The following is a 25794-nucleotide window of genomic DNA, read 5'->3' on the forward strand; positions in this document are numbered from 1 at the left end:
TATCATCTATAATTAAGATAACTTTTATAATGTTAATTAGTTATACAAACACACTCTTCCCAGCAAAAGATCAAGTTAACTTCAATAAAAATTTATAGCTTGTATATTATTATTTGTTTAGCAAAAAATTAAAGATGATAATTGGACGAATATTTTTAGTGTATCCTACTTGACTGAATCTTAATGAAACAAGTTTGAGTAAATAATAAATTTAGGACTAATTGAAATTAAATTTTAATATTCGTATTGGCTTCGGATTGAAATCGAATTTGAACTTTCGAAATCCGTTATCCCCACTTGATTATTTAAACAGACGTAGATACAGGATATCTGAATCTGCTACCCATTTACCTATTTAAATGACATATATATATATTATGTATATTAAATAAAATAATAAGAAAAATAAATTATATAGTTTTATTTAAAGCTATGGAGTATGTATTTTGTATTTTTTTATTTTAAATAATTTTAATTAATATATTTCAGAATTTAACTATTGTAAAATATATTGATTCCGTTTAATTACTTGAATATTTATGTAAATTAGTATTCAACGGATAGATTATCTACTAACCATTTAAATATTCATAAAATTTATTTAATAGCGGTATATATTAAACAAGTTTTTATTGGGTTTTGATATTATACTAGTATTCATATCCGGATTTGGAACATATTTAGTATTCATATCCGGATTTGTAACATATTTAGATAATAAAGGTAAATTTTTTAAATAAATTTGTATATGAATAGCTTAATTGAGTTCAGATTTGGATATTCTTAAATAGACGGATTTTTCATCTGTTTTCATTCCTCGTAAGTACATTAAATAATATCAAGTGATAAAAAATTTCACTCTAAAAAGGAAATGTTATCATATTGGAGGTTTTTTTTCTTCTACATTAAGTAAAAATTATCCTCTACATGGAGTATGAATTAAAAAAGGTTTGAAGCTTCGGGTAGTATTCAAGATAGGCTCTCAAGCTAGTTAGAAGCTCAACTCAATCAGTAATAGTATGTACTCAATATCAAAAGAAGTTTAAGAGTTGGTTGAGTTTATTTATACACTTTCAGTTGTCTCATTTGATTGATTTTCTATTGACCAAAATCTATCAACCGAGTTATCTAAGCACAAGCCCCTCGAACACAAACACCAAATTCTGCAGAAATACTGGAGGAATTGTGTTTTCTCATATTTTTTTGTTTTTAAGAATTGTTTACAGTCAACTTCTATTTCATGGATGAACTGTTAGCAAATACCTACAAATAATATTATCTTCTTTAGTACTTGAGATTGGCCTATCAGCCAAGAAGGAGGCAAACAATACAATACATAATTGTGTTAGAAATATACATAACAATGCAGTCTGTAATATATATGAATATGGCTACTCTTTCTTTTTACTTATGTTACTTATAGTAAAGGATGATTTAGCTGCTAAAAAAGAAAAACAAAAGAAATCATCCCAGTCTCTATCTAGTAAAATAATTAAATAAGAAATGATTACACATGTACAATCAGTTCATCACTTGAATTAGCATGATGACTTGGGGATGAATCAAAATGTGCTCCTTCACTTGAATTACCATGACGACTGCTCGGGGACGATTCCGATTGTCCTACTCGTTTATTATGCGATTCGATAAGCATCAGCACTGCTTCCCGCATTGTTGGCCGATCCATAGGAGACATGTTTGTGCAGAGCAAAGCAATTTTCATGACAGTCATCATGTGGGCAACAGTATTCTCATCATCCAAATCCAGTCGGGCGTCTAGCATTCCAGGTGACAATGTGTGAACCTGAATGTAGTTTCTTACCCAGGTTACTAGATCACCCCCTTGGTCCAGTGGCTGCACCGGCGTTCTGCCTGTCAGCAGCTCCAAAAGGACAACTCCATAGCTATATATGTCGCATTTTTCTGTCACTTTCATGGTGTATGCATACTCTGCATTTGATAAATGAAATATGAAACACTCACGAATCTATGGACGTTATAGCTTTGTTTTGGCAATGGCTAAGATGGCTTACCTGGGGCAATGTAGCCATAAGAACCAGCAACAGCAGACATCGATTTGGACTGTGGCATGTCAATCACCTTGGCTAACCCAAAGTCCCCAACATGAGCTTCAAACTTGTCATCAAGCAGAATGTTATTAGACTTTATGTCGCGGTGAAAAATTCGAGGCTTGCAGTCATGGTGCAGATAAGCAAGTCCTTGAGCAGCGCCAAGGGCAATGTTGAATCTTGTCCACCAATCAAGACAACTGGACTCTCCGTGGAGCATTTCTCCCAAGCTACCCTTTGCCATGTATTCATAAAGTAGCAGATTGGAACCTTGGTGGTAGCAGAAACCAAATAGCTTCACAATGTTACGATGCCTGATCTTGCCTAAAGTCAAGATTTCAGCGCGGAAGCTGTTGTCAATAGTGCTCCCTTCTCTGTTAGATGCTAGCTTCTTAACCGCAATGGTGCGGCCACATGGCAAGACTGCTCTATACACAGTTCCACAAGCTCCTCTTCCGATCACGAAGCTGTTATCAAAATTCTCAGTGGCTGCAACCAAGTCTTGGAATGTGAACCCTTCCCTTGGAGAAAAGTAAATATCGGAAATGGGAGAAGAGAATAATTTATCTTGCACTGGAGCCACTATTTCAACTGGACGCCTCATGAAGTATATAATGACCACAATCAATATGAATGAAATCCCACCAATAACAGCTGCAATTATAGCTATTATTTTGCCTAAACGGGCACTTTTTCCTTGTGTACCCCAAGGAAGATTGGATGATGGAGATTCACTGCAATTACCAAGAGATCCTCCACAGAGCCCTTTGTTCCCAAGAAAGCTGCTAATTCCTGTGTTTAGAAAGAGTGGCAAGGAAGGTAAAGGTCCCGTTAAGTCATTGTAAGAGAAGTTGCATACAAGCAAGCTAGACAGGCTCTTCAAGGAGCCTGGAATTTCACCACTCAAATTATTGTTGTTCAGGAGCAGAAATTCCAGCAGCACAAGATTTCCAATCTCTTCAGGTATAGACCCAGAGAGATTATTATAGCTGAGGTTTAATGCAATCTGCAAGCTTGAAAGATCACCCAACTCTGCTGGAATCGCACCAGAAAATAAATTGCCTCCCATTTGTAACTCAGTTAGGTGACTAAGATTTCCAACCTCCATAGGTATAATACCAGAAAATTCATTATCTGAGAGCTTGAGAAGCTCCAATTGGGAAAGGCCTCCTATCTCACTTGGTAGAGCACCTACAAAATTGTTGCGGCTGAGGTCAAGCCGTTGAAGCATCTTGCAGTTGAAGATCTCTGGTGGTATCATTCCACTCAGCCGATTTGATGAGATGTTAAAGATGACCAATTGAGAAAGGTTACCTATCTCTCTTGGCAATTCACCATATAAGTAGTTATTGGATAGATGCAGCCTTTTCAAACCACGGCAGTAACCAATCTCTGGAGGAATCGTACCAGTGAACTTGTTCTGGTCCAGTTCAATACTAGAAAGATTCACCAGCTTGCATAAATCAGTTGGGAAACTTCCTGTGAGATTATTCCCTGCAAGATAAAGCTGTCCCAGCGTCTTGCAGGTAATTACACCATTTGGGATGTAACCTACGAGGCTATTCGACCCAAGGTTCAACAAAAACAGGCTCCCATTTCTGCAAAGATGAGGCGGAATTCTTCCAGTTAGATAGTTATTTGATAAATCAACCACCCACAGCTTTCCATAAACTCCAAGCCCTTGAGGAATGCTCCCGCTCAACGAGTTGTTGAAAAGCTGCAACATCACTAGCTGCTTCAAATATTGGAACCCAACAGGAATAGTACCAGTCAGATTATTAATGGAGAGGTCAAGCTTTGTCAAGTTCACCAAAGTTGTGAGCTCATTTGGGATGACACCAGTAAGCTTGTTCTCGAAAAGATAAAGTAACCGTAATCCAGTTATCTTTGCCAACTCTACAGGTATTTCTCCGGTCAACATGTTCTCTGAGAAATCAATCTCAATTGCAGAAGACAGATTTCCAAGCTCTTTCGGGATCGTCCCGTTCAAGTGATTCCTGTAGAGGTATAAACTCTTCAGAAACACAAGGCCACCAAGCTCCTTGGGTATAGCTCCGACAAGATTGTTATCATAGAGCGCAAGAATCCCCAACTTACTACAATTGCTTAGCTCCTTTGGAATAGACCCTGAAAGCTGATTACTCCAAAGGACTACATCTTTCAAGTTCTTCAGCATTCCAATCTCTCTTGGTATTTCCCCGCTCAATTGATTTTGCGCAAGACCAAGAATCTGCAAGCTCTCACATCCACCTATCTCTTGTGGAAGGCTTCCTGATATCAGATTCTGCCCTGCTCTAAAAATTGTCAAACGCTTAAGATTGCCAAAAGAAGCTGGCAGTTGCCCAGAGATGTTATTACTGAAAGCAATTAGTTGCGACAAGGACGAAAATTCACCAATGTTCTCAGGAAAGGAGCCAGATATTCTGTTGTTGGATATATTGAAAATTGTCAAAGAAGAAAGTTTAACTATTTCTATAGGAATCTGGCCTTCAAATTGGTTATTGTTTAGACAAAGAACCTCCAAACTAGAACAATAACCAATTTCTTTAGGGATATCTTGAGACAGCCCATTGAAAGAAAGATCAAGATAAATCAAACCAGTCAACCCACCTATACTTGGTGATAAAGAACCAGAAAGATTCTTAAAGCTCAAATCAAGAGACCAAACTACTGGATTGTAATAATCATAGGTGCAATTCACACCTTTCCACCCACAAGGGGTAGAATCATTTGGGTTCCAGTCAGTCAGATGATTAGAGTTATCAACTAATCTGCTCTTTATATCTAAGAGGAATTGACCATCAGCATTAAGCCCAAAAGATTGATGAAAAAGAAGGAAAATAACTAGAACAGATATGGAAATTGACCCATATGATATTCTAATTCTTCCCATGCCTACAAAACATATACCTCAAGATTTTCTATTCACATCAAGAATTGAAAATCCATGATTGGATGTGAGACAAAAAGAGCATAACTGGTTCATCAACTTTATATCAGTAAATTGGTTCTGTGATTCAAGAAACTGAGTTCTGAACATCAACAACTCTTGCAAGAAAATCCTGTAACTTTAAGATACAAACACAAGAAAGTGTAATGACTCTACTTACCTCTTACATATGCAAGAAAGAAAATCCCAACCCAATAAAGACCTGAAAACCAAAAAGAGGCTGGAAAGAAAAGAATGAATATCCCAGAGAAAAGGTTTTAACAAGGAATATGACCTTCAAGTAGTATTGGAAAAGGAGCTAGTTTCCTTTTGTTGGTTTTTTGAGCTATAAATTTCAAAGTGGAATGGATCATGCCAATTCTCAACTTCTTTTTATTATTATCTCAAAGAATATAACAGAAAAGTAAGCCTTTCATTTTGTCTTCTACACAATGATTAAGAAAATCCTACTTTCTTCGAAATATATTGAAATGCAATGTGTGTGACAGAGAGAGATAATTAAATAAGCATTTGCATGTTCATTATTATATATATATATATATATATGCACATATGTATATACATAAACATATATATAATAAAGATATGGCCGACAAAGCATGAAAACTACTTTCTCATATCTTACTCCATTTTCCTGAAATGTTTTTCAGTGCTTCACAGAAAGAAGAAGAAGAAAAAAAAGAAAAAAGTTTATTGTCTTTTTCTTTCTTGCTTTTCAGTTCTTGTTTTGGAAAATATAATTAGGTTTATAAACTTTAATATTTGAGACTGAAATTATATTTTGCATTAGGTTTTATTGTTATTTTCTTTTATTAATATTAATTTACTTTCATAGCAAGTTAGTTAGAATATTAAAGTATAAGACTAATAGTTTTTATAAAACCATTAACTTATGTTATACATTTGATTATAAGCATAGATTAATGGGAAAGACGATGTCTTGTTATGTCATTTACACGTATTAAGCACTTAATAATTACATAATTTTATAATCACATGAGATTAGTCTTTGCTGACTATTTTTCCTCACACATTGCTGTTATTGTATTATTATTATTATTATTTTGCAATTCACAGTCCTTTTGTATATGTTTGGTAATCACAATATAGCTGTAATGTTGAAACTAATCTAATTATTTATCATAATTAAATACAAAAATTTTAATTATTAGTTTCTTTCTCTTTTTGGCTTAACATTCCTTCATCCTTTCAGCTATGATACTAATCTTGGAGTCAGGGAACTGTTAGAATATAGCCTCTTAATGAATGTGATCCCAAATTCTTAAATTGGGATCCTTACTAAAAGAACCCTTTAAAATTTCAGCACCACATTGGTATAAATTATTAGTTTTAATAGTCTAATACAATTTAATACTTTGCTTGAGATCCTTTCAAAGTGGCTGTAATAGTAAAGAGGTACCACCACTAGTTGCTCTTTTGGATTTTTAAATTATCAAAGTGGCTATTCTATAAATTTCAATACATTATAAAATTGAATTCTTATATGATTAATTCTTACTGAGTTTTGGGGGATAGGGATAGGGTTTGCACCAGAGAAAGAATTATAAAAGATGGTTAAGGGTATATAATCAAACATTCTGAATTCAGTACAAAGTATGTGCCGACTATCACTAAACAAAGATAATTATAATGATTAAGAGAATCTTCAAATTAAAACTTAGACCATCTTTCTGAAGAGACCACTTTGGTAATTTATAAACCTGTTTTTGATTGTGTTTAATGGCACAGAAAATGAAATGTGATATCAGAATTGTTAACACTATTTATATCTATTAATAAGAATAATAAATTAGTTCTTTATATATTTTGATTGTATATGTATGTATAAATTTTTATTATCCACTGAAATTATCTCGTTAATTTATATAATATGTCATTTATTTAAGGAGTGAAATTATAATATTAGTCAGAAAATAATGTTGTTTAGTTAGTCTAAGATAAGAAACCCTTCTTAGACTTTTTCGGATAGAGAATTAATTCCAATGGTAGACACCTCTCTCTATATGAAGTAAACCAACTAATGGAGGCAAGGCAACAAGGCAGCCCAATGTAGATGAACATTTCAAAGAAAGAACCTTTAACCATGAAAAGTGAAATTGGAGAGTAATGTCTTTATGAGAATGATGATCCCATAGAAAGTGAAAGTAGACAGGAATTAGTGAGTGGCAAATGGCTAGCCATCCATGAGAGCCACCGAGTATGGCGGCGTGGGCCAATTGCATCACAAATTACGGATAAATTGTTGAAGTGGATTCTGCCTCAAAATCTGATGCTGCATACTGTCAGTTGTGGGGATGTATAGTCCTGAATCATCAGAAGTCAACTTTCTAAAAGCCCCTTCCATTCATATGTTGAGAACACCCAACCAAAAACCAACAAAATAATTGCTTCCCATTTCAACGCAAAAGGGTAAAAAGAACCAATAAAGAATGCAATACGTTTTACAGTTCAAAGTGCCTTTGTCATCACACTATTTTGTTATCTTTTTCTTTGTCAGTTTCGAGTGGTCATCAATTTCACTTGGAATTTTGTCCTGATGGTAAATACTTCACAGGCCGACACCAGCTCATGCATACAATAAACATTTCTCTCACAGGCGGATACCAACTCATCACATACAAGAATTTGATGTTTAATCTTCGGAATTTTCTGTCCTTTTTTTTCCCTTTTCAATTTATGGGAGTCTAGTGAGTTGCAAACTACACAAAAAAAATAATTTTTTTTCATCGAATACGGAGAAAATAATTTAAATTTTAAATTTTTTATTTCGAATGACTAAAATTTTTGTCGCTGAAATTAGGTATGAAATATATATAATAAAATTTTAATTATCATACTACCAATCATATTAAATTTTTTATTTATTACCCATTTATATTGATGATTAAAGAAAATTTAAAAAGAGCAGGGTTAGATTGGACATAATTGATATGGGTCTAATTTGAGTTCTAGATCTTACCAATCCAAAATCATTTGCTTTACTCTTACAAAATCCAAATGCTGTATCAACATTACAACTGTAATGATTATTAACTCAACAAAATATATATATAATGTATTAATCATTATCATTACTATTGTTTGAACATGTCATTAATTATTGCTTCATCATTATCAATCATCACATAACCCTGCCATCTTGATGGGTCTATATGATAAGAAACATACTGTATATATGTATATTATACATACCTTATTATTAATTAAAGAAATTGCCTGCACCGTTGTTGAAGGAAGAGGCTCTTTATCACTTGTCCATCAACATGCCATATAACAAGCAATCATTCTCACTTATATTAATATCATCTGTTAAATTAAACTCCATTTTAAATTCTCCTCTGAGTTAGCTACAAATGGTGGTAGGTAATATGATTTTTTTAAAATTTTTTAAATTACTTTTGATTCCTTCAAGATCCATTGCTTATGTTAGAATGTGACAATTATTTAATAGTTTGATAATTTATTTGAAGGAAAATATAAAGATGTCGAAATTTACTTTATCATATGTACCCTATAACTCAGCATTAAATTATTGGCACATTTCTCTTAGAAGCCTTGAAGAGAAGGGGCGAGGGGGACATTAAGTTCATAAACTGACCTCTTTCTTTCATGGATAATTGTTGCTACAATTTAATTTACAAAGATTTTTGAAATTTCAACATTTTTTTCTTTTATTGATATTACGAAAAGGTATATAGGATTTTCCAGCCTCAACTTTTACTTTATATTATCTTTTAAATTTTGAAAATTATTTTTATAAAAAAGATGAATTGATATATTTTTTTTTAAAAATAAATTTAAGAAAAACAGTTAATAAAAAAATTAATAATATGATATTAAATTAAAAAAAATTCTGAATCTGCTTTGTATATCACTATATGCATTTGATATGTTGGATTTGCGTTCTTGTTCGTTAAAATATTTTATTATCTTTTTAAAATTTGGTATGCAGAGCTCGACCATTGACACAGCCACAATATTTGGGCCAAATTTATAATTTTTAGATTAATTTAAATAATAATTTAATCCTTAATTTTCTGAATATTAATTTCTTTTAAATAATTAAACCATAAGTTTTATTAAATAAATAAACTTATCCAACTTTTTAATGTAAAAGAATATAAGCCACATATAAATGAAAATTTTATTTAAAATAAATAAATGTATGTATAGATATATATGTATGTAATTACTTTGTTCCTTCCATATTACATCCTACATCTTTTAAGATAGTCATGTCAGTGTGTGTTATATCATGTCCATGTCATGTGTCGGAATCAGTATACCATAGGTTATAACTGATGTAATCATACAAAAAACAAAAATTAAAATCACTTAACATCAGTAGTTTCAAGTCTGGTATAAAGCAATTAGTAAATCTCTTTCTCTATTTCTCATTGCAAAATTGTAAAGCAAAAGAAAACTGAAGTGCCAAAAACGAACTACTGTAAGAACAGTCAACAAACTCCAATGTTCACTACATTTTTAACTATACAGACACCTGTTGTTAAATTACAAATAGGAGTCGGCCCAACCTCCCCTGCAAGGGTAGGCTATACAAATTCAGTTTAATCTCGGACATACATTTCAGGAAACATTCTAGCAACTACAACCTGGAAATCCTGTGTGGTCATGAACATATTATCTGATGAACAGCAAAGCAACTGAAGCTCAAGGCATCAAAGGAGTCATTCAGGCACCCTTTTGGGGCAGTGTTTCAAATGCAGAAACAGTATTCTCGAACTTAATCCGATGCAGAGGGGCACCGCTTTGCTTGATAGCACAAGCTGTCTTGTCTTCTAACGGGCAACGTGCTTTTAGCATGGAGAAAACATGATTGTTTAATCTTCTCGCTTTCTTCATTGCTTCCAGTAAGCTTTCCCACCCCTTTGCAAAAGAGCAGAAAAGGTAGATAAGTGAGTTAACTAACCAACCATAGTAGTTCGAAAGGGTCTGTATCCCTTGGTTCCAGATGCATCGAAATCAGATAATGAATTTAAACTCCATCACTTCTTTGAGCATGCAGAAAACACAAGGGGAGGTTTGAACAACACATTAATGGAATAAATAACGTCTCGAACCATCTTTTTAATCTTAACGAGTCTAAACAGAAAAAATAATCAGAAATCAAATTTTTCTATACACAACAACATGGAATACAGGCAGATGTCGATACCTGAGAAAGATGAGGATTCCTATGCATTTGTGAGAGGGATCCAGCCTCCACCTCAGCAACATTGAGGACTTGATACGAAAAATCAAAAAGCTCAAAATGCAGCTGTTGCCCAAGCAAGTATATTATAGTGCAGCCGCCCCAGGCAACTGAATCACCCAGCACTTCATGATTATTAAATGATTGTTTATCAGACTCCTCCAGGTATCCCTACAATTCAAGAATTAGAAACAGATTAGTGGGGAGGAAAAACTGTACCATTTACACTGTACTGAAGTTTTATACAAAAATTTAAAACATTTCAGCCATTTGATACAACTGCAAACCTTTTTCTATTCATCTATTAATTCAACCGTCCATAGTTGCAGTGATCACAACTTTAGCAAGTTCAAGATAAAATCACTGGCCAACATAAAGGGTATACCAGAATAAAGGGGCTGTTCAGCATAAAACTGTTTTCTATCAATGCTGAGGGGTTGATTCAGTACAAAGACATCTTGATTCAGTTGTGTCATTAAACCTTTCAAATAACCTTAATTTATAAGATAATTTTTTTGAAATATATTAGTGATAATCAAAACAAATGTAGATTTCCAGCTTGATAAATTGCAAGGAATACACCTCTTTTTCTACTAGTACTGCATCAAAAAGGTATTTTGCAATAACTTAAATAAATGAATTATGCAAGACAAGGGCACATCCAATGCACACAGTAGTTAAAGAAATCTCTATATCGGTTAATACCTTTTCTTTTTCCAATCTTATGTATGAATAGTGTTAATAAACTGAAGAAGATTATGTGCTCTGATGTATCACCTATATACCAAGTTAAAAAGGTAAATATTCTGTTCCTTACAATTTGAAGGCCACTATATATACGGTAGAAATCTTTAGAAGTTGTTATGTCAATGAACCCTGTCTTGGGAGCAGCACTCCACTTGGTACAGTATTTATCAAGTGCTGCACTAGTAAAAGCAAGAGCATATTCCAGCACACTTCCAGTATTCAAGTTGGCCTTGTACAAAAGATCTGAAACAAAAGGGAGCATCAGAACAATATAAATTGAGATCTACAAAGAAATGAAGCGTTAAATGAGAATACATTGGCAGACATGTAATAGAGCAATCGAACACTGTTAGCAGCTGAAATGAATGACAAAAATATCATCTAAACATTCTTCCTCACTTTCTCTCAGCCATCTATATTACAAACTCTACATTTAGTCCCAGGAATAAACTTGAACCAAGTCTTGAATCAGAGATGAGAAAATTTGTATAGCACACAGTATTAAGCATCATAAAAACAGTCTTTGTTCCCATTTTGTGGATAGCATTTATTAGTGCATAACAGAAGCATCTACATCGGCAGGTGCCCTGTTCTTAGATCAACAAGAAAAGAAAGCATGTGAAAGGAATTGATGATTGTCCACAGCAGAGATATTATCATAAGAAAGTACTCTATAATTAGCAAGTCTAATATTGAAACAACCCTAAAACAGCAAAACAATATGATGCTCCTGGATGTTGTCAAAATACTAATGAGCCGAAATTCTATCAACTTAGAGCCCTCAACTAAATCCTCTCATTGATCCCTTCCCCAAACATATACCTTGTTCACTCTTCTCTTCCTAAATTCAACCCCACGTCCAAAGTCAATTTCTTACTTGTAGTTATTACAGATAATACAATGTTTAACTGATGTGAGTCTTAATCTTCCATTGCTTTATGTTATAAATAAATAACAGTAACCCGTAGAGAATAAATGTTTTACTGAGTACCTGCAGCTTCTGCCTGCTTTGACATGGTGAAGAAAGTCGACGGATTTGGGCACCCAGGGTTGGATACCATTGCAGTGATTGACGATTTGAAAAGGTTGACAAGAGGACTGTCCCCACCATCTTGAGAATGCAGTATCTGCCCATCTGCTGCAGGAACCAAGCCCAGCCAAGGAGCTGTTTGCATGAAATGCTTGGTATCAACTTCCCTCTGCCCAACATATAAGACTACATCTGTAAGCAGCTAGAGATTGTGATTCCCAATCATACCAAAAATCAACTATAGAAGGCCCAAGTAAATAGAGAGGAGAAAATGCAATTATACAGCATCAAATGACTAGGCTGCAGAAATGTAAATTTACCATGAAACACTCTTAATCCTATTATGCAATGCAAATACACTCATACTTCAACAACTATTAAAAAAACTATTAAAAATTGTAATCATCAAAACAAGAACACAGGATACTAACCAATACTATGTCAAGAAGTCCCATCCAATATAATACACTTCCAATCTCCTTTATCCCTCGAAGAACCTCTGCTTTGAGCTCTGATTTTGTCCCCCAATTAAGATTTTCTTTGACAAGCCTCATACAACCTGAATATATAGAACTTAATAAATGAAATAGGGAAAACAATATAATGTTATCACACTCAAAGGATGCATGCATAACATTCAGCATGATAGTAACAAAGTTCGGTAGATCCAAGGGAAACCACAATCTTTGCATTAGTTTTTGTCGAAACAATTATGTAATGCCATCTGTATCCTAGCAAAATTATCAATGCTCTGCTATTGTTTTTATTTGCATTTCTAAGTCCTCTGTACAGAAATTAAATCCCTAGATAAACATAAATCCACAAACTTCCATTTACAAAACCAAGAAAGTCAAAAGTTTTTTATTTGTAGCATTCAATACATAGCATTGTGTATGTAGGTTAACTATCTATGTACAAAGAAAGGAAGGCAGTTATGTCACTACCATGTACCTGGGACACCCCCATCGAAAGGAAGCAGTCCAATAGATTTTGGCAATGCTTCTTGTAATCCCATAATCATAGGTTCAAGTGCAGTTAGCTGAAACATGCAGTACATGAAACATTAGACTGAATCTCAATGAATTTTCTATTCTGGATACCTGATGTATGCAAGATAACATAAATACATAATAATTAATCCAGGCAAACAAACTGTCTGTTACTGTCGAGGCATGATGTGGATGAACAGATCAATCATTCAGCATGGTTAAATTTGGAAAATACTTAAAGTAAAACATAAGGCTGCAAGAAGTTGAAATTTCATGATGCCAAAGTTTGCATCATAACCTGTCAGAATGATCCAGCCTATGGAAGGACATGCTTGATTGTTTATAGAAAGCAACAAATTCTGCACTAAGAGATAAGAAAACAAGCCTGTAGAGGTGGAACAAGATGGTTCAATGCAATTATATATCATTAACTGCTTGTTTCAACTTAAACATTAGCTATACTATAGGAAAATGCCCTCAATAAAGAGATTTACGAGTTTCTGTAAGGAATATCACAACCCGCATCCACATGTACTAACTACAAAAGAAATAGAGGAGAAGAGACAGAATAGATCCTCCAAATAGGTGGAAAGAACCAACCATTCTGGAAACTTTGCATCTAAGTAAGAAATGACACTAAGCTAAATCTTAAAAAGCAAGGCGTACCTTGTTTGATATATGATCTAGTAGAGCTCGGATAAGCCAAGGCAAGGATCTGGATCCCAGAAGTCTAACAACAGAAAACATGTGGGGATTTCCAAAGAACCCACTGTGCAAGCGAGCAAAACTCTGATGCGCAGAATTCAGCTCCTACGATGACAACAGCCAAATAGGGAGGACTTTAAAGTTACCGGGAGAAAATGAAAGTAACAAAATCATAGTGATAAGTTCAACTAACATCTCACCTGAGTGCCACAATAAAAATTGGGCTTGGCATAGGGAACTGATGGTTTTTGAACAGGAGCAAGCGGAACTCTTGATGATCGTACAAAACGTTGAGTGGTATTGCAAAGAACAAAGTTTGGCAGGAAATCACTTTGCATCTCTGACCAAATCTAACAGGAACAAGAAATTTGATCAAGTAAAAACTGGAAAAATTAGCCACGTAGTTTATTAAAGTTAAGAAGCCAAAGAGTATAGAAGAAACTGAGAATGTGTTCAAAAGGCACTTTTTCTTGTGATGCAAACTTGGAAAGCATAAATCCGGAAATCTTAACTTATTGGAAACACACCATTACTGAAAAGGTTTTTCTATTTTACAATCTAGAATTGGCTACATTAATCAAATAATGAGAAAACCCAGTTATTAATAAAGCCCCAACTAAAGTGAAATGGCTAACGATTCCGAGTTGGAACTATATTAATAACTGTATAATGCTGCTAGTCAACTATGCATATAATAGAGCACACAGATTTGCCAAGAAAATGAAAACCAGAAATTTTCTTTTGTCGCACCTGAGAAGCAAGTCGACTAGAAAATGACACGAGTGATATGTTTTCTTGCATCTCATTCAACATGAGACCAAATGAATCTATTGAAAGATCTTCAGAAAGCAGCTCGTGAGTATGCTTTAAGATATCCAGTAGTTTTTCTAATTCCTGCAAACAAAGTAACGTTTAATTTATGAATTATGGATGGTAAGATTAAACATGAACAGATTATTAAAAGCAAAGGCCCATACTACATACATCTAATGACTAAGGAGTTATTTAGCACTGTTCTCACATGCAGGATGAACAAAACCAAAAAGTGGGCTTATCCCAATGGAGATAATGGACGTGACACCAGCGACAATAAATCATGATGACATGCTAGAATACCACGTTAAACAACACAACATAAAAAGAATCAAGTTGATAGGTAGGAGACCCATATACTATGTGACACTTTAACAAAAATTTTATTGTCATTAATAAATTGAGATTACTTAATAATTGCATTACTCCGAAGAACAAAGAGAACAATAACTTACCACAATTGCACATAAATCTTGGGACTCAAAACGGTCAAAAAGAAACTCAAGATTTTCTCTGAATACTTTGTTCATCCGTTCAGCAATCAAGCTTCTTAAATTAATGGTCCTCCCAAGCAACTGGACATCATAAACATCCCAAAGAATTGAGGAAGTAAGACACTTCAAAATTGTATATTCAATGAAAAATAGAAGTCAACCAAGAATCAATATCATAACAGCGAGACTTACAAAAAGATGTACAGTTCAATTCATATGTTCAAAAGTAATTATGTGTGTATGTGCACATTTTGATAACTACAGAGCAGTTTTCTATCAATAATCAAAACAAACAAGTGCCACCCATGTACACTAGAAGTAAACAGTTTAGGAGTCCCTCTTAAAAGACCTATTAAGAGAACAGAAGTTTTAAAAGCAATTGACCCCCATGAAAGTTCACAGTTAGTGAAAGTAAAGAGTAGAGTCCTGTCTATCCCCTCGACCCAACTCTATAAAAAAGAAAAGGGTCCAAAAATAGCCAAAGGGGTGGTAGTTCATGCCTCCATCTGCACCCTACAGCAAGAACCCCTTTAAGTGTTTGATTCCATCTCTACATTGTCCCCATCCATTCCAAGAGTAGCATACATCAAAATCCTAAGAGTTCTAACTTACTTAGAAAGAGGAAGCAACAATTCATCAATTACCTTTCTTGCAAAGATAACATCCATTAACCAAGGCTCCCTTTTAAACAAATTAAAGAAGTTCACATTTTCCTTACGAGGTTTTCAAGCAACAAAAAGAAATTTTGAGGTTGTGTGAACCTTGGCCATCCAAGTCACTTTCCATGGAAAAAGCTCTCACCTTGCCCCTGAACTAGTTCACCTCAGCTAAATCTAACCCCATCTTAGTTAGAGTTGACTGTAGAATCACTTTTCATACTTCTACTTAGTTTAGGACTACGCACAATAAAAGGTCTAGAAGTAAAATGAATTGATAACCAAAAGAGAAATCATTGCATGTAAGGAGATATAGTGTTACCTTTACTCTAGTCATTTTAAATAGAGCAGTGAACCGCATAGGCTGGACAGAGTACTTCTCTCCATTGTCCAAGGCAAAAAGGAATGATGGATCAAGTAGTTCACTACAAAATTTGGCAACCAATAGATGGTTCATTAGATCTCACGGTAGAAGCACTAGATTAACTGAAGAAGGGCATACCTTGCTGCCCAGCTCTTGTAATATGTAAAAATAATCTCGCTCAGCTTTGAAACAAACAAATCAAAACAGTGGTCCACCTGTAAGAAAGAAAGAATTCTGTAATTGATTAGTACAAAAGAAAAGTGTCCAATTTCAGTATATGCACGCATCTCTTTGAATGTGAATGTGAAATGCATTGCATATTTCGTGTAAGAAGTTGTCTCAGCAAATGTCTATGGTTTGAATATATAGGACTTCTCAGACCATCACTGTATGCAAATTATCAATCCATATAGAGTCAGTGGTATAACAAGATTTTTGTGGCCAGACCTATCATGTAGGGATTAAGACATGGCTAAATTCAGTAAGATACCAGAATGGAAGTGATTCTCTAGCCCAGCATGAGGTAAGTAAAATTTCTTTGAAAAAAGTTTAGTTCACCAATCTCAGTATCAGGATTGGAACAGTTGTACTCTCCTCAAGTGTTTAGGTTGACCTCAAATCAGAATTCAGTTTGTTATAAAATTTTATTAGTTTGTATGAGTGCAAAGTTGGGCCATTCTTAACATGTTTGCAATAGAGGAGAATGTGGAAATGGTATGCGTTTCTTTCATGGACTGCAGTTGTGATTCTACAATATGGTATGCCTTTCTTTCATGGACTGCAGTTTTGATTCTACAATATTAGGTTAACTAATGGGACATACTTTACATAGAGTGTCTGATTCAAGAAGCTTAGCAACAGGGCAGAACTTATTTATCACAACAAGCAATGTCAAGGAATTACAAAAAAGATTCAAAAATTGGCATACCTCAGCCTCAATTTCATCATAGAGGAATCTCTGCCTCAGCATGACCAGCGCTTGCTGAGCTGAATCATTGTAGACATCAAATGGCATCAGAATACTTTCAAGAAGGCCTGCATTCTGGGATTCAAGCACATGGTCTACCAACATCCATGGAAGAGAGCATTCAATGGGAAACTATGCATAGACATGAAATGAGTTCCAATAAGTCAGCGAAGTAATAAAGTGAATAAAACATGTGTATACACTATTGGACAGAGAGAAAAATCAACCACAGGATCACAGAAATAAAGCTTATGTGTACAGTTAACTAAAAATTTATGATTACCATTTCGTCATTATTGCAAAATGTTCCCAGTGATTAAATGAAACAACATAAATTAATAGAAATATTTGAGAGTACTAAAATAATGAATAAACTAAATTTGATAAGGTAGGCTTGCTATTTGTATGCATACTAGAGTTTCATGAGCCAGAAGAGTTATACAAAAAAACCACAATTTCACGTAGTAATAACAGCACTATCACATTTCTTTACCTGAATAACACGAGAAGATTCCAGATAAAATTCTCTAAACCATAAGAAACCAAGATCCGTCAAAGTTGAAATGGTCACTGCAAACATTATTGCACCAACATTAAACTTCTACTTTCAATAGCTACTGAAATTTATCACTGCAAAAGGGAAAATAAATTTACTTTTCTCTATAATTTAATCCAGTCCAGTCAAGAAAGGTAAGAGGAGCTCAGGTTAATTCTTATAGCATCAACAAAGAGTGACCATTGATAAGGTGTCAAATAAAGTAGAAACTATCAACCCAACAATATGATAGTGCTATTTTAGTGAGAAAAGAACAATGAAGACCTCAGGTTAACAATGAGGGCAGATATACAAGAAAATTACCGGAGTAATCCAACATATGCAGGAAGAAACTAAGCTTGTAAAAGAAAGTCTCCAAATGCTTCATGTCATTTACAGGAATGTCAGACCCACTATTACCAAAGAGCCCCCCAGGTTTCCGAAGATTACCACCAGATATGACTTCATATATCAGGAATTGCAAGCAGTGCACCTGAATAAACAAAATCAACATTCACAGTCCTACAATATGTGTATTTCACAATATTATAGTGCCTTCAAATAAAAAATTATCATGTCTTTTAACTTCTAAGTTTCCATAAAAGTAAGCCATAAGGGAGAAAGTTCTTAAAAAAGAGTTGCAAGATTAATTTTAATGAAATAATACATTCCTTTTTAGCGGAAGATAAGTGCCATAACCTTTGTATCCAATGTAGCTCAGCCCTGAATATATGAATTTGCATTGTCACTACCTTTTAAACTGTCTGAATACCATGATAGCATAACAATTAATCTCCTACTTATAAAAAACCAAACTGATTTTCTGTGAAACAATACTATGCCTTAAACCCCATTTCATGGCAAAGCACGCTGCTATGACTCTAGAGGCTTAATTCCATATGATTGGTACAACTTCAGCTATCACCTTTACTCACAAATAGAGGTAATTAAGTACTTCCTTCCATTGGTTCTGGTTATTATATTTGAAGAATTTAAATGCCATAATCATTAAAAGGAAACAAGAGGGTGACACGGAGAGTATGAATAAGCAGAAAGATGAGTAATCACCTGCGCAGCTGTTGGTGCGACTGACCTTGGATAAATGAAGCTCCCTTTACTATCCTCACCTCCATGGGATTGTAACTCTTCAGGCTTGCTTGTATTTGCCATCCAGTCTGCTGAAAGAGTCCGCATATCAGAAAGAATCCTGAAACTCAGCAATTTGAGAATGTATATAAGCAATAGAAACATTTAAATAGAAAATTATTTAGAAGAAGCTTTTGTCTTAATTACAAATCTCAACATGATTGTTTAGGCACAATAAAAGCAAGAACAATTAGAAAATGTTGTTAGCTCTAGCTTCTGAATTTCTATGAGTTCTAAGTTTGTCAAACAATGGCATTGGTCTAAGTTTCCTTATATAGTAAGTCAACATAAACTTGTATGAAAGGTTGCCATATGAAAAATAGAGCAGATAAATGAAATGCAGGATGAGGTCTGTCCAAGTTAAGCACATTTTGACCAACCAACATAGAAGAAACTAATATAAGGAAATTAGAGTACTCTTCTCTTAACTAATTCCAAGTTTATCTATTACAACTATCGCAGCCAACAATCGTGGTTGTTAATATCGCGGTCTACTAACACAATTTCAGGATTCAAAATGCATACAAACTCGAAATCAGTTAAAATTAGGGTAAATTTGTGTTTTTCTAGGTAACCCACTTGAATGATTTTCATTACGATATTATATTTTCATATATGAAAGTTAAGAACATAATTTTCAAAATTCAAATTTTTAAACATTAAATTTCTCGATTAATTATCATTGTCTTTCCAGAAAATAATAATATATTATTATAAAAATAATCTTGCATGTGTATGAAAACATTTACATACTAATAATTTTCTTTATGTTCCTTTTATATATTATCATCAGAGTTTTCAACCAATATCTATAAACTATTGATATAAATATGTAAAATGAGGATTGTCATTGTATCGCCCGTTTTTGTCTTTTATTTTATGATTTCTCACTATAAATATTACATTATATTTGAATTCTAAAATAATAAATTTCTAAAAGTACTATATAATCTAAGTTATTCTCCTATAAGGGACTTAATGATGAAAATTTTTGTTCTAAGAATTTAATAGTGTTGAATTTTGCATTTAATAATGCATTTGAAAATTTACACCAACATTTTCAAATATCTAGATTATTAAAGATTATTTCATATGGATCAGATTTTACGATCCGAGTTTGTGAACCCCTTCAAATTCTATTTTGGAAAAGCAAATTTATCAACCTTGCCAACAATTATTGCTTATCATCATTCAATAAACCTAGTGAGTTGCATATGACCAAAGCAACATCTCTTTTTGCATATGTCCACCATTTTCTTTCAACTCCCTTCAAAACTTCACTTTGTTTGAGTCATTGTTAGCCCACTACAATGATTATATCATTTATGCTGAAATGGATATTACAATTATGTAATTATTTTCGGAAATTAGTAGACACTGGGCCAAAAATTTCAGACCAAACTATACCAACTCAATACCCACCTTGAAAGGTCCTTCTTCTTTCTAAAAGTAGTTCGCAACATGGTGGCCAACGTGTTTTGCACAAAATCTTGAACCTCAGCATGTATTGTTTCCCATAAGGCATCAGCTACTAATGTGTCACATCGATGCATCATTGATCCAACATTCTTTATGTAGCTAATGAGTTCAACAAGAGCTTTCCTTTCTTCGACACTGTAGTTATATCTAACCACCTACAAAATAATTTCGCAATAACACGATATAAAGATAACTAAATCATGCCATACAATAATTTTCAGATTTGTTAGTTTTAATTATGAGCACATGCAGTCCTTCCAAGATAACTTTGAACAATCGGAGTTCATCTCCTCAAGTGAGCACTCCAAATCCAAGCATTAGCCTATCAAAATTATGGCGACCAAGCATAAACTAGGTCTTGTTCACCTCATTTTACCAACCGACTGAAAATATTTTATGATGACTTTATTACCTTCTCATAGTCAGAAACTGATGCAGAAGCTCCATTTGCATCAGAAGAAATTGCATCTTTACATGGACGAGAAAATTTCCATGCACATTGTTCCCAAATGCGTGCAGTCCATCGACTTAGAAGCTGGAACCCTTCAACAACCATATCATACATATTTCCCTTGACTTCTTTGCACCACTCACTGTCCGCGCCATCTGTTGACTTTAACAACAACAACTGTATAAAAAAAGTGAAGGGCAAGAAAACACATATCAGATTCTTGTAAAACAAAAATAATAAGAACTTTCATCAATGTACATGGGTCAAGGAATAACAGGTGCGCTTGGGTTGGGGGTGGGGGGCTCTTTAATTATGTACCTGGTTCAAGGATGAAGCAAATCGAATTGCAAAATCATCATGCTCAGCACGAATAGCTCCTATGTGATTGATGATAAGATAATGTCTCTGATAGGTTAAATATGTCAGGGATTCACAAATGGCATTGTAACCACATATTTTGTGAACAAGCATTTAACAAGAGATGCATACATGACATGAACCATGTAACACATTTAATATTACGTGGTCATAACATATGTTAACGTATTGTGTTACAAAATTACAGATTTAACATGATTAACAATCTAACAAATGAAAAAATGCATATAAAAAGCATATAATCATAAAAATTAACAAAATAAAATAAAAATGGCCTCACTCTTTCCTCTATTATTTAATTTTGTCATTAGTTATTCATTATAATCAAATTTTTAAAAATATTTAGTAAAAAAATATCAAACATAATAAATTTCGATTTTTGATATATATGTTAATCCAATCAATTAAATGCGTTATACACCGTCATTAATGGTTGAGCGGATCAACCCGTTTAAACCTAATATTTTAGCATATCATAAAACGACTGACTCAAACTAGTTTATTAAAAAATGAAACCCTTTTAACTACATAACAGGTCATGTCAAAACTTGACAGCCTTAAGCAAAATGGGCCAACTAAGTGCATCCATAGCTATTGTGAGGATGCAAAAACCATTGTTTCTTTTTGTACATATGCTGATCAATGTTGGGTCAAAGTGACAGTTAGACCCATTCTATCAATATGTAAGTGGCATATGATTGTAGCAAGATACTTTTAAGAAATAAATTTAAAGAAAAATAAGGTGAAAATTATGCAAAGGACACAGTAAGCAAGGCTAAAACTTAAACCCAAACCCACTATATATGTCTTACTGTGAAACTCACGTAACTAAAACCATTTCTGAATCTATAACACTCGGTTTGAAATTATTATTTCAGCAAGGTGACTAGATGCACAATCATTCATCAACCATGTCTTTTGGTTAACAATTAACACTCATCCTTACTGCAGAACTTCCAAGATGATAATGCAGAATATTCTTACCATCACAACCACTGCTAATGCTATTCTATTTTGCTAGGCAAGCTTTTAAATTATGAATAAGAAATGTTGTAAATCTATGTTGATATTTATTAAAGATGCAGTGCGAAAAAATGGAAGCTATCAATAGTTAACTTCTTCTGTTTATATGTGAAAGGTATAGCAAAAATTTCATCATGATAGCTATCAAGAACCACTCATTTACGAATATTAAACCTTAAAATGATACGTGATACAAATAAAAGCAATGATGTCAAGGATATTCTTGTGCTTCCCGGGGTGGAAGTTCATGAGGTGCTGGAAGGGTTAGAAGACGAGTCTGTGAAGAAAACTTCTGAAAGTACATAGACAATTCTTTCAAAATTGCAGCAGGAGAAAGATGAAGATCTGGGAATGCAGGAATCACTGGATCATTCTGCCACAATTAAGAAAACAAAGTAGAAAATTTCAATTAATTTGATTACCTATCAAACAACAGAAGACAAACTATTTGAACACAGAACCAATCGGAGAAGAACACAATATTCACAAGAAGATGAACTTCAAGTATGTTCAAAATAACACAGGATGTATAAGAAGGCATAACCCAGAGTACCTTAAAAATATTAATCAGCCTGTTGATTTTCACTCTCTTGTACAGCGATTCACTGTCTTTTTCTGATGATGTTGCTAGAACAACAAGAACAGGTAAAACACGCAGAAGAATGTGTCTCTCTGGAAATAGAAGCGCAAAATCCAACTCCAATGACTCCACAGCAAATACTATGAGAACCTGAAGAATGTCTTCTACACTATTTCTTGTCAAGGACATCAGAAGGCATTAAAATAAAATGAAACTTCATAGTTAAAAGCAAAAAAGGCACTATAATTAAAAAAAATACATGGACGCTAACATTTAAATAGCCATAACAATTACTAGAGCAGTAACTATTAAATATGAAGCAAAAGCAATACTTAATAAAGTATACTATTTCTTCCCTGCTATCACACTGGAATGCCAGAAAAAAAAATTCAGGATACTTGTTCACACGAAACATCTCAACATGCAAGTTCAACAAGATAGCCCACCTTGTGCTTAAGAAAATCTACAAAAGAAAGCATAGAATAGTTAGATTGAAGGCACAAACATGATGAACCAAATTGCCATTAAGCAAACTAACATGACTAAAAGATAAAATAGTACAAGATATTGATACTCTAGTTCATGCTATTTGCAGAGGTAGAAGGACAACAAACACATACCTGTAAGTCATCTAGCTCCTCCCTCATCGAATCAATGTCTTGCCACTGAATACTGACTTGCGTGAATGTCCTGATATAAACAGGAATATGTTAGAAAGTTTAAACTGAAAAAGAAAAACGAAAAAGGAAAAGGAAAAGATACTAAGAATGACTTTTAGACAAACTGGCGAAACAGGAAACCAATTCTATCTATTTTGTGAAATATGCCTAAAAAACTTAAGCAACTGAAAAGGAAAGCGAGAAAATTTGCAGCTAGAAGAAACATCGAAGGAAAATGCTTCTTGCAGAAAAGATAATCATAGCAGGAAAATTTAAGCTTAGTAGTCAATACCATTTAATGTTTGAGAACTACTACAAGAGACAATTGCAAACATTCAGTATTTATGTAATTGTTAAAGAAGTTGCAATAAAGAAACTGATTTAAAAGGAACAAAATGAACGTAAAAACGAATTAATTATTCGCATACCTCTTATACCAAGAGAAGTCATTAGGTATACTGGCCTTAGCATTTTTAAGATGATCAAGTTGCACTAAAACATCAAGTAACTTCAACATGGACCTGAAGTAAAGAATACATTAACAAAAAAAGAAGCATCTTTTCTTTGTGTTAACCAAAGAATCTCAGAATTGCACATGATGAAGAAGTCTAAAGGTTTCATGGGTAGCTTATATCTAAATGCATTCCGCAGTTGAAGAAAAGGTAAAATAGCAAATAGAATTGACATGATTAAACAAATTCTAAGCAATTACCCAACTAAAAACAAGAAAAGTCGCCACATACCATAGGTGAGTTATTGTAGGACCATTAATGCGCCGTTCAGGCCTAGAAAAACGCTGCATATCAGCCGCTAGCTGCATGAACAATTTGAAAGTTGTAAGGAGGTGAAGATCTATCATTAACCAGAATGCAGACTCTGTAATAACACTAAAACCAATGGCTAGAAGGCATAAGATCATGTACTTTAGACGCAGCTGATGCTTGCCATCTCTGAATTTCACGCAGACGACTCATCTCCAAGTCTAAAACTTGATATGTCTCCATATACAAGTCAGCCTGACTGTGCTTCATAGAATCAGGAAGCTGCCACATCAAAATATGACCTTAGATGTGTTTTCATAAGCAAGGAAATTAAACTTATGCACATAACACAAAAGGAGGACATTTTAGCCAAAAGAAAAGAAAAGATAAAAAGGATAGAGTGAGATATATTTATAAAAAAAAAAAGAAGAAAAAGAAAAAGATGCCCCTCCCCATGTCAACCAATTGGCAATAGGGTTCCCTGCTTATGTAATTAGAAATAAAACAGAACAAACCTGAGGAAGCGCTTTGACACAACTGCGATAAGTATAAAGCACTGATGCCATCCCTTTCCCCTCTTGAATAAGTGCATTCTACACATGTTACAGAATTTACAAGAAAACGTCCAACGTTTTCGATTGGGATAACATTTGACACCAAATAACTAAGCTAATAAAAATAAAATAAAAAGCACAAACCAGCTGGTTAAGAGCTTTTGTGTCTTCAGAAAGAGACAATCGATACGCAGAAACATCAATGTACTCTACAGAGAGAGAAAAACCAACTCCCTTCTTTTAATAACTAACCAAACTATCAATGTGACCAATTTTTTTGATGAAGAAAATCAAACAAAAGGTAAAACAAAAGTGAAGACATAAATACCAACTGGACTAGCAGTTGATCCTCTTTCACTTGATACTAGAGCTGCAGGTCCTTGAACCTCTGGTTGGTCATCCTTTTCTCACATAAAAATTCACAATCATAAAAACTAATTAGCGACAGCGAAAAGGAACAATATAACGTTTCTGTAACCGAAAGATAGACGTGAAACAAAAACAGAAACAAAAGCTAAAGCTCTAATTCAAGGAATGGTTAAAAGTACAAGAGAGAGAGAATTAGTTACCTCTAAAGAGAATGTGGAAAGAGCAGCAATGGCTTCTTCAACTGGAACTGCCATTTTTTGATTGTATAATAAGTTAGAATTAGACTCTTTGTTTGTTTGAATTATGAAAGCATTCTTGCTTTTAGAAGAAGAGAGGAAATGAGTTTAGATCGCGAAATGTAAAACGATTCAGCAGTGGGTTGGTTAGGTGAGTCGTACTCGGAATTTGGTTCGGAGCTATAAAACTAGCTCTGATGATGATGATGATTATGGACTACAACTAACTACCAAGCTCTGAGATTTGTTGAATCCCACTTCAATGACGTTATTGCCATTATTAAATGGACTTTGGATACTTCAGATTTCAGAAAATCGGGTCTCGGGTGACGGGTCCATTTTCTTTAAAAATTTCTAGGCGTAATTTTTACTAGCAAAACATTTTTTTATATATAAAAAATATTATAATAATCAAGTTTTATCGATTATAAATTTAGAACCAGATTATTTTTATTAGGCAAAAAATATATATAAATAAAAGTGTAATTAAATTTCTAAATTTTAAATTTATTTAATTATATTTAAAACTTAAAAAATAAAATAATTACATAACTTTATCCATTTTACCGGGTTATGGTATAAACCCAATTAATTTTGTCTCTAACT

At 33.7% G+C, this 25794-nt stretch overlaps 2 protein-coding genes across 2 annotated transcripts; both read right to left on the reverse strand.

Moving 5' to 3' along the window:
- Positions 1 to 1317: 1317 nt before the first annotated feature.
- On the reverse strand, positions 1318 to 5445 carry LOC8258678 (probable leucine-rich repeat receptor-like protein kinase At5g63930). Its single transcript, XM_002521984.4, has 2 exons — positions 2034 to 5445; positions 1318 to 1950 (listed from the first exon to the last, which is right to left on the reverse strand). The coding sequence occupies exons 1-2, from the start codon at positions 4960 to 4962 to the stop codon at positions 1508 to 1510; spliced, it is 3372 nt and encodes a 1123-aa protein (XP_002522030.2). The 5' UTR covers positions 4963 to 5445; the 3' UTR covers positions 1318 to 1507.
- Positions 5446 to 9402: 3957 nt separating this feature from the next.
- LOC8258677 (protein PIR) lies at positions 9403 to 25455 on the reverse strand. Its single transcript, XM_002521983.4, has 30 exons — positions 25153 to 25455; positions 24912 to 24984; positions 24728 to 24792; positions 24545 to 24622; positions 24192 to 24311; positions 24012 to 24082; positions 23697 to 23789; positions 23230 to 23299; positions 23008 to 23072; positions 22583 to 22778; positions 22251 to 22402; positions 20947 to 21040; positions 20590 to 20805; positions 20121 to 20332; positions 18621 to 18759; positions 17877 to 18045; positions 17511 to 17587; positions 16979 to 17149; positions 16189 to 16265; positions 16009 to 16111; positions 14992 to 15111; positions 14474 to 14617; positions 13924 to 14073; positions 13685 to 13828; positions 12981 to 13068; positions 12461 to 12588; positions 11991 to 12198; positions 11070 to 11242; positions 10217 to 10423; positions 9403 to 9927 (listed from the first exon to the last, which is right to left on the reverse strand). The coding sequence occupies exons 1-30, from the start codon at positions 25204 to 25206 to the stop codon at positions 9733 to 9735; spliced, it is 3852 nt and encodes a 1283-aa protein (XP_002522029.3). The 5' UTR covers positions 25207 to 25455; the 3' UTR covers positions 9403 to 9732.
- Between the last annotated feature and the right edge of the window lie 339 nt (positions 25456 to 25794).

The sequence above is a fragment of the Ricinus communis genome, chromosome 10 (assembly GCF_019578655.1).
Source record: "Ricinus communis isolate WT05 ecotype wild-type chromosome 10, ASM1957865v1, whole genome shotgun sequence".
NCBI classification, from domain to species: Eukaryota; Viridiplantae; Streptophyta; class Magnoliopsida; order Malpighiales; family Euphorbiaceae; genus Ricinus; species Ricinus communis.